Source organism: Arvicola amphibius, chromosome 2 (assembly GCF_903992535.2).
Source record: "Arvicola amphibius chromosome 2, mArvAmp1.2, whole genome shotgun sequence".
Lineage (NCBI taxonomy): Eukaryota > Metazoa > Chordata > Mammalia > Rodentia > Cricetidae > Arvicola > Arvicola amphibius.
In genome coordinates, this window is record NC_052048.2 from 50,009,820 (window position 1) to 50,023,497 (window position 13,678).

Here is a 13,678-nt window from a genome sequence, read left to right on the forward strand (position 1 = left end):
TATGATTGCTGCTTGAATTCCTGCCCTAACTTCCCTCAGTGATCAACTGTAACCTGTGCAATGAAATAAACCCCTTCCTCCCCACGTTACTTTTGGTCTTGTCTTTATCACAAGCAACAGAACAAACTTAGACACCATTTGACTTCTTTGCACAAATCCATTCTTTCAGTCCGGTGGTGACGCACACCTCTAATCCCAGCACTCAGGGAGGCAGAGGCAGGCAGAACTCTGTGAAACCCTGTCTCAAATAAAAAACAAAAACAAACAAACAAAAATCCATTCTTTCCACTTAGCAAATTTCTTCCATCCACTGTTAACTTACTAGCAAAGTGTAGGGATTCAGAAAAATATTTTTTGTTTGTTTGATTTTTGAGACAAAGTCTCTCTGTGTAACTGTCCCAGCTGTCCTGAAACTTGCTTTTTAGACCAGGTTGGCCCTGAACACATCGAGATCCACCTGACTTTGCCTCCCAAGTGCTGGGATTAAAGGTATGCACCACCACCACCTGGCTAGAAAAATATGTTTTAAAGGTACCAAATGAAAGAAATATCTGAACATCCTTATAAGTACTAGAGAAGCTATTTGAACATGTTTTTTATTGTTTTTTTTTTCTTTGAACCGTCACTATGTATCCCTGGCTGGTAAGGAACTTGCCATGTAGACCATGGTGGCATCAAACTCACAGAGATCTACCTGTTTCTGCCTCAGAAAGCTGGAATGGTGAAGGGCATGCACCACCAGATACAAATTCCTTATGTTTTAACACTTCTATATCAGTGTGTAGTCTAATTTATTTCAGCTATATGATGATGGATGTAGCTTCATGGATTGGGAACTTTGGAAGAACAATCTAGTCTACCTTATTGCATTGTTAGTGTTTTTAAAACGTGTCATTAACAGAACATAATTCTCAATATGATAAATCTTTGTGATGTCCTTCCACCAACACATGACCAAAGTAACAAACCCAATTATCTTATAGCCAAGATTCCTACCTCATGTCTCCACTATTACTTGTCCATGTTTAAAGTGATAAGAGAAACACACCAGAAATTAATTTTTTTGTTGTTGTTATCATTCCTAGAGAAGATGTTGCCTTGGATTTGTGCTCAAGTAAAATTGTTATTCATAGAAAATAAAAACATTAGTTTTAAATTTATCATTTTAAAGTGGCAGTAGTTGTTTAACCAGAATTTCGGTATATCGTTGGAAATGAGGATCAAAGTGAATTTGTTCTTTAAGAAGCAATCAATTTCAAATGACAGTGTTTTCTTCTGATAGGATCACAATCAAATGTGAGCACACTTTCCAAAAACAAATGGAAGAGGTCATCTTCATCACTACCATATAATCTCTATCCAGTTTATGCAGCTCACCGTCATACCATACTCTGGAGTCGTTAACAGGTATCTCTGGCTGTCTCCCTGTCTCTAGCTCCCTCTCCCCACTGACCAACTGGGAGACATCGAATACTATTCCGGGTCTTGAAAATGCTCAAGGCACGTTAACATATTTTAGAATGTGAGAAGTCTTGCAGTTAGAGATAATCTGCTCAAATTTGCTTAGCCCAGCATTTCCCCAAAGTTAACTTTCTCAAGATTAACTATAGCGTTTCACACCCCTCCATACAACCCCACCTCCAGACCCCCCATTCCTCAAAGCAACTTTGGGAACAGCTTGCAGAACTAACTCCATAAAGCAAAGTTTGGGAACTCTACTTTAGTGGTTTCTATCCCCGCAGACTTTGCTGTCTGAATAATATATAAGGAGTTTTGATTGACAATTGCACCCATTTGAATATATCTCCAACTGACTCCAAAATTAGAAGTTTGAAATGCAAATTTTCGGAAAGCAAACTGTCTTTCCCATCTAGACATGCTGCTGAGATGTATTTGATTTTGTATAGGCTCTTATCCCTTACCACCATATCTGCTATAGGTTACAAGAGTAAAAGATTGATAAACATTGAACACAAATATGATTAGCTATGTTTAAATTCTATGCAACAGAGATCCCTGACAATCTTAATACGATGACTGCATACTTGATTTTGTTTATCTAGATAGTTCTTTGGTATATGCCTCTTGGGACAATTGGGATAATGGAGACCTCTTCATTTACCCTCGGTACAAGATGTGTATTGTGCACCTGTGTTCGTCTGGAGGAAAATATGGAGCCTTTTGTACTGCGCCTCCGATATGGCAGCGGAGAATCTTCAAAGACACTAGAAGCCTGACTGTACATCGTTGCTCTTCAGTGAACTTCTCTACTTAGCTACTCGGCTATGCATTAAATTTTCGCATACACAGAACAATAAAAACAGGGCAATTTTTAAGGTATATCTCTGTTGGCTGGATTATGAAGATTAGCTTCTTAGCTGATGTTTAAAGAAGTCATTGAAAGTAAGCACAATCAAAAAATAAAACCCTGAAAACCATTTCAATATCAACAGGAAATGAAGCAGACAGGGTGTAGTCAAGACACCACTTTCTGCTAAGTAACATCACAAGGGATTACCACATTTAATTCTCTAAGGAATTTGATAGAGTCTGGCTCCAAGCAAGACTTATCATCAGGAAAATACATAATTATTCTCGTGGCAAAGGTGTACTTACAAAATACACAGGTTTGATGCAATTTAAAATTTAGGTCACTGGTATTGAGGATATGTTTAAATGGGATGAGTTGGGTTTCTTTTTTCTTTTTCTTTCCTAGATAAATTCTTTTCTCATATAAAAATATATCCTGATTATGGTTTCTCTTCCTTCTACTCCTCCCAGTTCCTTCCCACCTCCCCTCCCATCTGAATCCACTCCCTTTCTGCCCCTTCTGTCTCTCATTAGAAAATAACAGACTTCTAAAAGAAAACAACAAAACATAACAAAATAAAATATATTAAGATAAAACAAAAGTTTTTATATCACAGTTGGACAACACAAATCAACAGAAGGCACAAGAAACAGAGACCTGCTCGTTCACACACTCAGGAGTCCCACATAAACACTAAACTGGAAGCCATAACATATACACAGAGGATCTTATATAGCCCCGTGCAGGCCCCATGCATGCTCCCTCAGACTCTGTGAGTTCCTATGTGCTGTAGAGGGCTGTGGGTGTCTTATTAATTCTCTAGTATCTTCTGACATCATCTCCTGCTCTCTCCCCAAAGCAGCCTATGTCTGTCTCCTGGTGCCTTGTCCGTTCACAGAATTCTCATCATTTCTAGAGGCTGAACCAAGAGCTTTGTTTCCAAGTGTGCAAGGCCTCTCAGCTTTACACAAATCTTAGAACTATGCTAGCATTCACTGTTTCTCCAAATGTGGTGTGTATGTCACTGCTTACACACAGAGTAAAGAACTTGGGTATATTTTTTGTGTTAATAAAGTGATTAATATAATGAAAATGCACCGCAATTTACTATTTCCTTGTAGTGCCAAGCAAAAAAAATCAAATATATTAATGTGATTGGCCTTCATAAGACCTGTGTGCTGCTGGCTCTTATTAACTCCAGTAAACAAAATGGAGATACTAAGAAGATAACTTGCTCAAGACCACGCAGTTAGAAAAAGCCAAAAATTCAATGACAAGAAGCTGAGCAGGGAGACCCACTTTGCCATTTCAGGGACCCAGGCATGTGGTAGAGTGGGCAGATAGGCAACTTTTAACTGAACTGCCTAAGTACAATTTTAAGGAAGATATGTCTGTGAGCATAAAATAAACTCATCTAATGGCCGGGGGAAGATGTAGCTCAATTGGTAAGCACTTACATAGAAGGCAAAAGCCCAAGGTCCAATCCCAGCACTATGTAAACTAGGTGCAGTAGCTCAGTAGCACAGTAGAGCCTGTCAGTAAGGTAATTCAAGGTCATCCTTAGCAACACAGCAAGTGTGAGGCCAGCCTGGACTTCACATTTCATCTCAAAAGAAATAATAAAATAAAGCCATTCAAGTTGTATGCGAATGTCTGTAGCAGTGGTAATAATGCTGGAACGTGTGTGTGTGTGTGTGTGTGTGTGTGTAACTCGAGATTAAGACTTCATGTGCTCTCAAGATGACAGTCAACAGGCAGGAACTTAGGTCACGTACAGCTGTCACCGCTCTGGAGATGCAAAGCCCCGACTTTCAACTTACATGCTTTTCATCTTGCTCAGAAAACTGTCTTGATCAGGTGGGATCTTCCTATTTTTGCACATTTTTTAGACATACAGTCATATTTCTATGGAAATATAAATAATTCAAGTAATTCTGAAAAAGCGGGGCCTCAATTACTGTATATTACAATTTGATGAGAAAACACTTAACCTCAAGAAAGAGCTGACAGTTGGATCATAAGCATTGCAGCAAGTTCCTGGTGTCTTCTCCGGAGGTTTAAACGGATTACTATTTTCTTTTAAGGGCAGAAGTTTAAGGTCTGGCTGGGGAATAGAGACCCATTCTGTCTGACACTTCCCAATTCAAATCTAACATTTATCAAATGATTCATAAGTAGTGTAGTTTTTAAAAAGGAGCTGGCGGGCTGGGTATATTAAGCATTCATTATTATAAATTTGTATTTTAAAAACCCAGGCTCCTTTCAGTAAATATGCAAAGGTTTCTCTGACAATTTCTCTCCTTTTTTCATAAAAGCAACCTCTTACTGAAATATTTTACATAAACCCTTATATCGAAAGTGGATTCCTGGCATCTGGGAGTTCAAAGTCTTCCCCCAAATTCAGAATGGAAGGAAATGGTCCATAATTACAGCTCATTTGAGAGTGAGTCATAAAGTAATCAAAAATGTTTCGAACCAAAAAAGCACCCTCTTAGAGTGACATCTGAGGTAAACAGAGCGCTGTTAGCGATGACACTTTCCTAGCAAGTTCTTGCCAATGAGACGACAGGACGACGTGGACTACCATGGCTTTGAGAAGGTATCCACTGGCCAAAATGGGCATTAACCAGACACCACTGGCTGACAAGGTGTGAAAAACCAAATGCTTTAATGAGGCTATGAAGAACAACAGTTCAATTATTTCATTGGATACATTAATCTCAATCATAATATACAGTGCTGTGGACCGTACAGAAAGAATTGCTGCGCCCCACAGCGGGGGGCTGCTACAGTAGCAAGTGTCCGCAAGAGACAGTCAGTTGTTGTCTTTGTCAAGAAGTCAGCTTCTTTTTTTATACTGTTATCAACATCAACTTCTCCCCAGTGCATTTTTCAAAAATATGAATAAGTGCATTCCTTTGTGCTTTGTATCTTTAATGTCCTGTGTATTTCGTTTGTTCTTATTGCTTTATCGTATACAAACAACCGGACTGAGCTGTGTCATGATCTGGGTCTGACCAGATTGGTTGTGAAGCTTTTTTTTCTTTTCTTTTTCATTTTTTCTTTTTCTTTTTTTTCTTTTTTTTTTTTCTTTTTTTGGCAAAGTCAGAAGGTTTGGTATTTCCATTATGTTACCCAGAGGAAGGTGAATAATTTTGGTATTTTGAGCACTCCAAACAGAGGTACAACCCTGAGTCACAATTCTGCACCCAGGGGTGGGGGAGTGGCATGGATCTTTCCTTAAAAACAGTGAGCAAAAATACTGCCGCTTGGCTTGAGCAGTCCCTGAAAGAATCCACATTCTCACTGGCACAAAAGAAATAAATAAAACCACCCCCATGATGCAGCCTCTGAATTGCTCACCTGCCTCTTCCAGCTAGAAAGGCGCTAGGAAGCCGGCAATGGCAAGCCCAGGGTCTACAAATCTGGGTAGCAGTGGAGTGTGCCATACTTTCTCCCAACAAACTTTCTAGAAAGTCGCTCTGCCTTGGTCAAAGTCACTCAGCCATGGGTTACTCAAGCTTGTGAAACATTGCTCAATTATTTAAAAAGAAAAACAATATTGTCAGAATCAACTAAGAAAAACTAGCATCATAGCATTGCGATCTTCAGTTTCCGCGTCCAGCCCTCTCCCACCACCCACCACAAATGTGAAGAGGGAAACAATGCTATGGTTGTATCGGTGAACACTACTGTACAGTTATCTGTTCATGCACATTTGCACTTCTATTCTAGGAAAAGAGTCACGCACTTAAGGAGGTCAAAAGAACGGGAACTTATTTTCCCTACCCCCTTAAGTCATAAAGCTACAAGGCTGAATAGCATCGTCAGTGTTTCTTACCCAACATGCATGGGAACTGCACACTTGACAATTCTCACCAAAGCCATCCATTCATACATCTGACAATCCTCTTGGATCTCCCCATCACCCATCACCAATTCACATTTGACGTTTAAACACTTTTTTAAAAAAAAAAAATCCCTCCTGAAAAAGGCTTTTCCTGATGAAAGAATTTGGCACTGTCAGTAAAATACATTTCATATTAAAAATATGTGAAGGGAAATTGGAAGCTCTAAGAATGTCTACAGAGGCACCGTGCTACTTCTCTCCTTGCTCCAGATACCATCGTGAAACCTCCTCTTTACAGTTCGGTCAGTGCTGGTCCAGAAGAGACTGCTGAGATATTTAAGGCACTTCATTCTGAAGGATACGCTTTACGCCACTCACTACTCAATCATAGGCTGCTACCGAGAAATTCCATTCAATAGCCTGGCGTGTAACACTATATATCACCTGTATAAAACATATAGACGGGATACATGTAACGCTACAGTTATTGCATAGGGCTACGCAAGTAGGAAATCACAAAAACTAACTTTACAATGTTGCCACTTCGTTAAAACATTGTTATCAAGTAATTTGCCAATACAGTATTTCCCTCTTTAAGAAGAATCCAGCCAGTTTACTGAAATAAATCCCAATTTAAATGACCATCGTGGGCATAGTAAATGCTGTGGTTATCAGTCTTCAAGAATATAGTTATTTTCATATTCCTAGAAATGCATATGTAAGTATTTTTTTCTAGAAAGCCTGGTTTTTAACCTATTAATACTATATCTTAAATGTGTTCAAAAACAGTTTCAAGTGATACTGGAATATACAAAATGTTTGCAAAGCTCTCTTTGAACACAAGACCTTGCGTAAAAGTAGTCTTTCATGGGTGTACAAAGAATGCGGAGAACCACCAGTGAGTTGTAAAAATATTGAAGACTCACCATTTCAAGATGCATATTCTTACAAAGTAATACAAACATTGAAAAAAATGATGGTAATAAAGAATCTGTACAATCGAAAAGACTAAAACATAATTTAAAAATAAAAAATAGTAAAGCCAATTAGAAATGCGCCCAGTTCGGTTGTCTTTATCAAAAGCAAAAATGTAAAAAAAAAAAAAACAAAAAACAAAAAACAAAAAAACAAAAAAAGGAAGCTAACTTCCCATGCTCCTCAATATTTTACCCAGAGAAGACATTCATTTCTGCTTCAAAATAAAACACATCTTATGAAAAATTGAATCATACTTATTATGAGGAAAACTGTAACTGTGCCCAATAAAAGCCAGAAAGGTCAGATCCTATGTTTCATGCCTCGGTCTAATAACTCCCTTCAGTTTTGGTTTAGCATTAAGTCACATTTTCTAACCAGACAATCCTCATGAAAATTTACTGATATATTTGTCTTTATGTGATGATTTCTTCTTTTAAGTAGTTTTCAGTACAAAGACTAACTGATGCTGGGAGGGCCCTGTGTCTTTAAGGCGGGACCAGGGAATCAATGCATTCATAAAGGTGGGAAAGGCTTGGATGTCTTTTCCACTCTTCTCTTCTCTTCGTCATCCATCATCTTCGTTCTCTTCTTTTGGTTGCTTTACATTCGTGTAATTACACTTTGCATGTTAATTTCCAAGGAGGTCACAGACAGACAAAGCTCACAGCAAGCTTAGTTTTCCCCTGAATGAAAATGGACAGACACTTCTCTGAAGCAAATGTCCCCTTGCTCAGAAAGCTCACACTTCGAGAAATCAGTTCACAGATACTGCACGCTGATGGTACAATACTTTGGAGGCCTTTGTAGTTGTAAAATAGAATATACAAGTCTGGCTCACAAAATTCTAAAAATAAAATATATCCTGGGCTACTGATAAAGCACGAAAAATTCATATTAAAGGAAAATTATCAAGAAAACGTCTTCAGGTAAATTATGAAGTCTACTGAAGAAAAGAGGAAGCAGTTTGTGCAGGGGCAGAGCAAGGATGGCTCGCTAACACGCATGCTCTGTTTCTTCTGCGCTCATACTGCTCCTCCGGCTACTTGTTTTAGAAGCTCCTGGGGACACTGATGACAGCAGCGGGTCAGTGACACCAACAGGCGAGAGGGCATCGTCCATCAGGATGTCTTCCAAGTTGGAGCCCATCTTCCTGGGGATGCTATAGGCCGGGCTGCTCTCAGGCACGGTGCCGAGGTTATTGGTGAACGTGATGGTACCGTCCGTGAGATCCAGGGTCGTTGTACATGTCAGGTCTGTCTGGTGCTGCACAAGTTCCTGGCTGCAGTTCTCAAGAACCGGTTCTTGCTTGATGATCCGGTTCACCAGATCAGGTGAGCAGAGACCGGTAGATGGGATAAGGGAAAGTCCGTGCGCTCTAGCCTGCATCTCAAGCTCCTGCAAACAAGCGAAAGTCAGACAGTTAAGTAGGTGTGTGCGCACGGCTGATTTCCGCAGCCGCCGCAGAGAAACCATGCAGGAGGGTGTTGGGGCGGTCGACCAAACCAATGGAGTGTACATTACACTGAGTGTCTCTACCTAAGGCTTTGGAGGGCAAGGAGAAGAAAACTCCAACAAAAGGGCCCCTGTGGCACCCGTGTTGATGGTCAGAGGCATTGATGGTCAGGTGATATGTGGAGCGGTTTGAGGTTTGCAGTTGACTGTACTGTGAACCTGAGATTGCTTTTAATAACTGAAGTCTACTTTCCATTTTTTAAAAAATCAGAACCTCGGGAAAAACAAATACAAGTTGTCAAAGTAAAGTTTGCTGCTTTAAAAAAAATCTGGACTTTTCAAAATACAGGACAGGTGGCATTTTTTTAAATAAAAAATGCCCTATCCGATGGTATATATTTTATTATGAATTACAAATAGAATCACTCTCTTGCAAATATTAATGATTGAAAACAAGGATAAGCACCCAAATCATCAAAAGCAAACACCACCTACAGCAAATGCTGGCAAAGGTGCGGGGAGACAGGAATCCGTACACATTGCTGGTGGGACTGGGAACTGACGTAGCTACCACAGCAGCCAATGTGGAGGTTCTTCAAAGAAGGAAACACAGAACTACTCCATGGCCCCTGTCATACTCTTGTGCACTTTCCCGAAGGACTCTAAGCCACACGACATAGAGATCCATGCTTATCGCTGTGCTGTTCACAATGGCCAAGACGCAGTCAGCTTAGGTGTTCATCAGCAGATGAGCTGTTCAAGAAAATGTGATACACCTACACAATAGAGCTTTACAGGGCTCGAAAGAAACACTGAAATCATTTTCAGGAAAATGAATGCAACTGGAGATCACTGAGGGAAATAAAATAACCCAGACTCTGGCAAGCACTGTGTTTTCTCTTAGTGGCATGTAGATATTTTTTAAGGTTTATATGTACGTGTAAGACATGAGACTAGACGGCCACTACAGGAAGGGTAAAGAGTACCAGGGGAAGGAGGCTGAGTGGCACAGCGGGGTAATGGCGATGCTCCGTGACTCATGTGCATTAAAATGTTACAAGGAAATGCATCTTTTTGTACAATGCAGATAAGCTAATGAAAGTATAAAATGAGAGCTAATAGAAATATAATGCCAAGTAAATAGTAATACAGCAATACATAGATAGTACTACAATAATACATACAAACTGCTTGGGAGATACCTTAAGATTTCAAAGGAAATGGCTTGGCTCTCTCAACAACTCCCCAAACCCTGATTGAGCATGAGGGCACTGCCCACTTTTCAGTGCCCAGTCTCAGCGTAAGTACGCCACGAACTTTTCAACCCCCATGTTCAGTGTGAGTGTGTTACTTAATTTCCAGGCCCCAGTTTCAGGGGAAATGTGCTACACACATTTCAGCCTCAGGGTCAGCGTCAGTGCGCCACACACTTTTCGGTCTCCATTTCCAGGGTGAGCCTGCACACGCACACTTTCTAGAGAGGCTGCAGCGACAAGAATCTCGTGAGCATTGACATGGAAGGGGAACAAGGGTTGCTCACTTAATCTAATCCAAGGTCTCTATAATTTGTGCACTCTCTAGAAGCGCTGTAGAATAGTAACTACCAGAGTTAGGGTTGGGGTTTAAGAAAAAAAAGCCAAATCACACAAAATGCCTATTTTTCAGTTATATGCATTTCCTTCAAACCCTTACTAAGCTGCTAAGATACAAATATTCAGTTGTTTGGGTGTGACAGAAACAGTAGCTATTTCTTTGGTTTCTGGTTACTAAGACACTAATGGTGCCATGCATTCTCCATGTTCCACACAAGCAACCAGAGTTGCCTGAAATCTAACCAACCTCACCCTGGCAGAGGGAAACCTTTAGTTTTTTAATTCAGCATGAAAGTTCTCATCTATCGCATGAATGATCTCTTAACATGTGTAGTTTCTTACCGTGGGCTGAACTGTGCTCCTACATACACTGGAGTCTGCACTCCGGGTCCTCAGACTGAGAAGACTGACTTACAGTCTTCGGAAGAGGTGGTTGAGATAAAATGTCGCCAAGCCGGCTTGGCAGGGTTGATCTAACAACCTCCAAATAGTGAGAAAGCTAATTACAGCCATTTCACCTCCCCTGCTCAGGGGCCTTTTGTCACAGTGGCACTAGCTAACTGATGCACTTTGTAAGCCTGCGACTTGTCAGCGCTCATTTCGAGATGCCTTCAATCCATGTTCCTCTCTTAGTTTTGGTGAATCCTCACATATTCCTAAAATGAACAGCAGGGATCCCCAATTCTCTTCCCACATGTCAATGCTGTCCTATGCTTGCGAGAAAAAAAAACCACACTACCATAAAATGTAGACAGGAAGTATGCCCTTTGAATTCGTCAGAGAGGAAAGGCACTTGACACATGACATGGACTCTCAACCTGGCCCGCAAGTGTGTGGTCTATGTTAAAACTGTAGGATCTGTGAGCGCCTCGGTGGGGGACACACGAACGTGAGATGCCACATGAGTGTCTGCCTGCTCCTTCAGACCAGCTCCAGAAACAAGGCTGGCCAGGCATCATGCTGAAGCCCTGGGCTATTTAATAAAACAATTCCCCTGGTAATAAGGCTTCCTGCTCTCTCTTCCATGAAGACTTCTGCATGCACCACTTAGCCTGAAAATGAAGGGAAGGCCCCAGGCCTTGGCCGAAAACACAGGCTCTTGAAACTCTGCACCAGCATGAAGAACAGCAGTACAGCTTGTCTTTCCAACAAACAAGCAGATAAATTAACTCAAGAGGATGCAAATATCTTACCGCGCTCCTTTGTCGTTTAACCAAGAGTGTTTACCGACAGATTCAAACAGTTTCTTCAGTTTCTAAATGAGGTGTTAAATCGCGTGCAGAGCTCTGAGGCTCTGTGGTTCGGTAGAGCTTGCCTAATTAATGATTTTTCTTATGACGGGCAAAAGTGATAAAGCCAGCCTCCCAGTCACCAGGAGAAGGCCAAGAGGGCATTGCCAAGGCCCATATTTTACATTCGTATTTAATATGAATATGCAAGTTTGGAACCTGAACACAAAACTTAGCTTCTCTTTGGAAGAACTTACTATATTTTAATAATTTGATAAGGGAGTAATATAAACTACCTTTAAAAATAGGTACACTAAGCACCAAGTGATAAATAACCAAGGCCGTTTTGTAGAAGAGATGCAACATGAAACAAATAACCAATTAGAGGGGAGGGACAGATGCTCAAATTACATCCAGTCTCTGTTTAACTTTCTGGGTTATAAAGCCCAGCCCTAGGGGAGTGCCACCTTCTGTCTCCTGGTCCCATGACTGAGGATAACTGCAACCACTGCAAACGTGTTATCTTGGGGGGAGACGTGAAATGTTGAGCACCGGGAAGATGGGTGTTCAAGGTTCCTGACATACGCTCTGGGACACTGAACACCCATCAGGCAGAATGCAGTGTAGATCCATTTGCAGTCTACAGCATCTAGGAGTACTGACATCTGCCTGGGTGAAGCTTTTCTGACACCCAGCCAGCAACATACCCTCCCTGGCCTTAGGAAACACACACACACACACACACTTCTTATGATGCTTGGGGGCTACGGTAAGATGAAAAATCCCCAACCAAACCCACAACACTGTGGCTGACAAGGCACTTAACAGGCTGTAACTCAGAAGACTGCTACAATAAGTCCTTGACCTGGATGGGGGCTCAGCCTCTTGGAAGCGAGCCTGCAGGCAACTCGAATTCACCACTCTGAACATGCCCAAGAGTGACAGTGAAAGTAGCATCCGGGTTAATTCCGAGTTACCAACATGTTTTACCAGTAGGCAGATTCACAGATACTGAGACCGTGTCTCCAGCTCCCTCGGGAGGCAGCACATTCTCCTTCTTCTCATCCTGAAATCACTTTACATAGCATAGGGCGGGCACCTGGACTCGGAGCAGCAGATGCCGGTTAGCGTGTTCCAGCTTCTTCTGCCGGTTCTCAAGGTCCTTGGCACGTTGCTGCTCTCGCTGCAACTTTCGGATGTAGTCCACGGAGGCCTTTAGAATGGTTCCCTTGTTCCACCGCATGTCCCTGTGATGAGATAGGGGACAATGGACCCTTTTTACGAACTGAGGTTCAAAGAAAATGCAGCATTCAATGTCTAGGGGGAGTAGCTATTGTACATCAGTAATGGCTAGTGCTCATTAAGTGCTCACCACGCAATGACCACTGGCCGCTCGTTTGGTATGCATCGCCTTACTTTCTCCAGGTGAATGCCTTTTGTAAGGTGGAGACATTGTGCAGATGTTGAAACTGATACAGTACAATTCCATCTAGATCACAGACCTCTCACTACATAGAATCGGTGATTTAATTCATTTGTGCTGTGTGGGTTACCAAATCTTACTTGTAAACTCTCTGATATACCTGGGACTATAAAGGTTTACTCACTGGAACAGGACAAGCACAACAGAAGTCCTGGGAGAGCCCACCACTTGTCTGTGCTGTGAAAAAGCCACTCTTGGATTTTTGTTTGTTTTGTTTTGTTTTTCAAGACAGAGTTTCTTTGTGTAGCCTTGGCTGTTCTAGAACTCGCTCTGTAAACCAGGCTGGCCTCTAACTCACCGAGATCTGCATGCCTCTTCCTCTGGGGTACTGGGATTAAAGGCGTGTACCACCACTGCCTGGCTCACGCTTGGATTTTTGTCAATATAATGGGGTATCTCTCATCTAACCTTTCTCTGTACCCATTTTCTCATCTTCAAAATGATGACATTACATGTGTATATGTAGCCTTGTAAGTGCATAATTGGAATCAAAGGAGATGCTCTATACGATCTTGAGAATGCTAATCAATACTCGAACAATAACTGCACAGCCGAGGTGTGAAGCCTAGAGAGCTGCCAACAGGCGTAACGTTCAGTTTCCTCACTGTAGCTCCAGTGTACTCACACAAGAAAATTATCATCATCAACGAAATGTGGACAAAAGCCATGCTGCTTACATCTTCGTCAACTCAACATGAGCTAGGGTTATCTGGGAAGAGGAAATTTCAGTTGAGAAAATGCCTCCATCAGACTGGCCTGCAGACAACAAACGTGTGGGAGTAT

The 13,678-nt window shown here is 41.4% G+C and overlaps 1 protein-coding gene across 4 annotated transcripts in view; it reads right to left on the minus strand.

Moving 5' to 3' along the window:
* Positions 1-8,132: 8,132 nt before the first annotated feature.
* Mitf (melanocyte inducing transcription factor) overlaps positions 8,133-13,678 on the minus strand; it is a 218,683-nt gene continuing 213,137 nt past the window's right edge. For all 4 annotated transcript variants that reach the window (XM_038318830.1, XM_038318828.1, XM_038318829.1 and 1 more), the window contains exons 9-10: positions 12,512-12,659; positions 8,133-8,534 (exon numbers count right to left, since the gene is read on the minus strand). In XM_038318830.1, coding sequence (XP_038174758.1) covers positions 8,133-8,534; positions 12,512-12,659 — 550 coding nt within the window. The remainder of the gene's footprint in view (positions 8,535-12,511; positions 12,660-13,678) is intronic.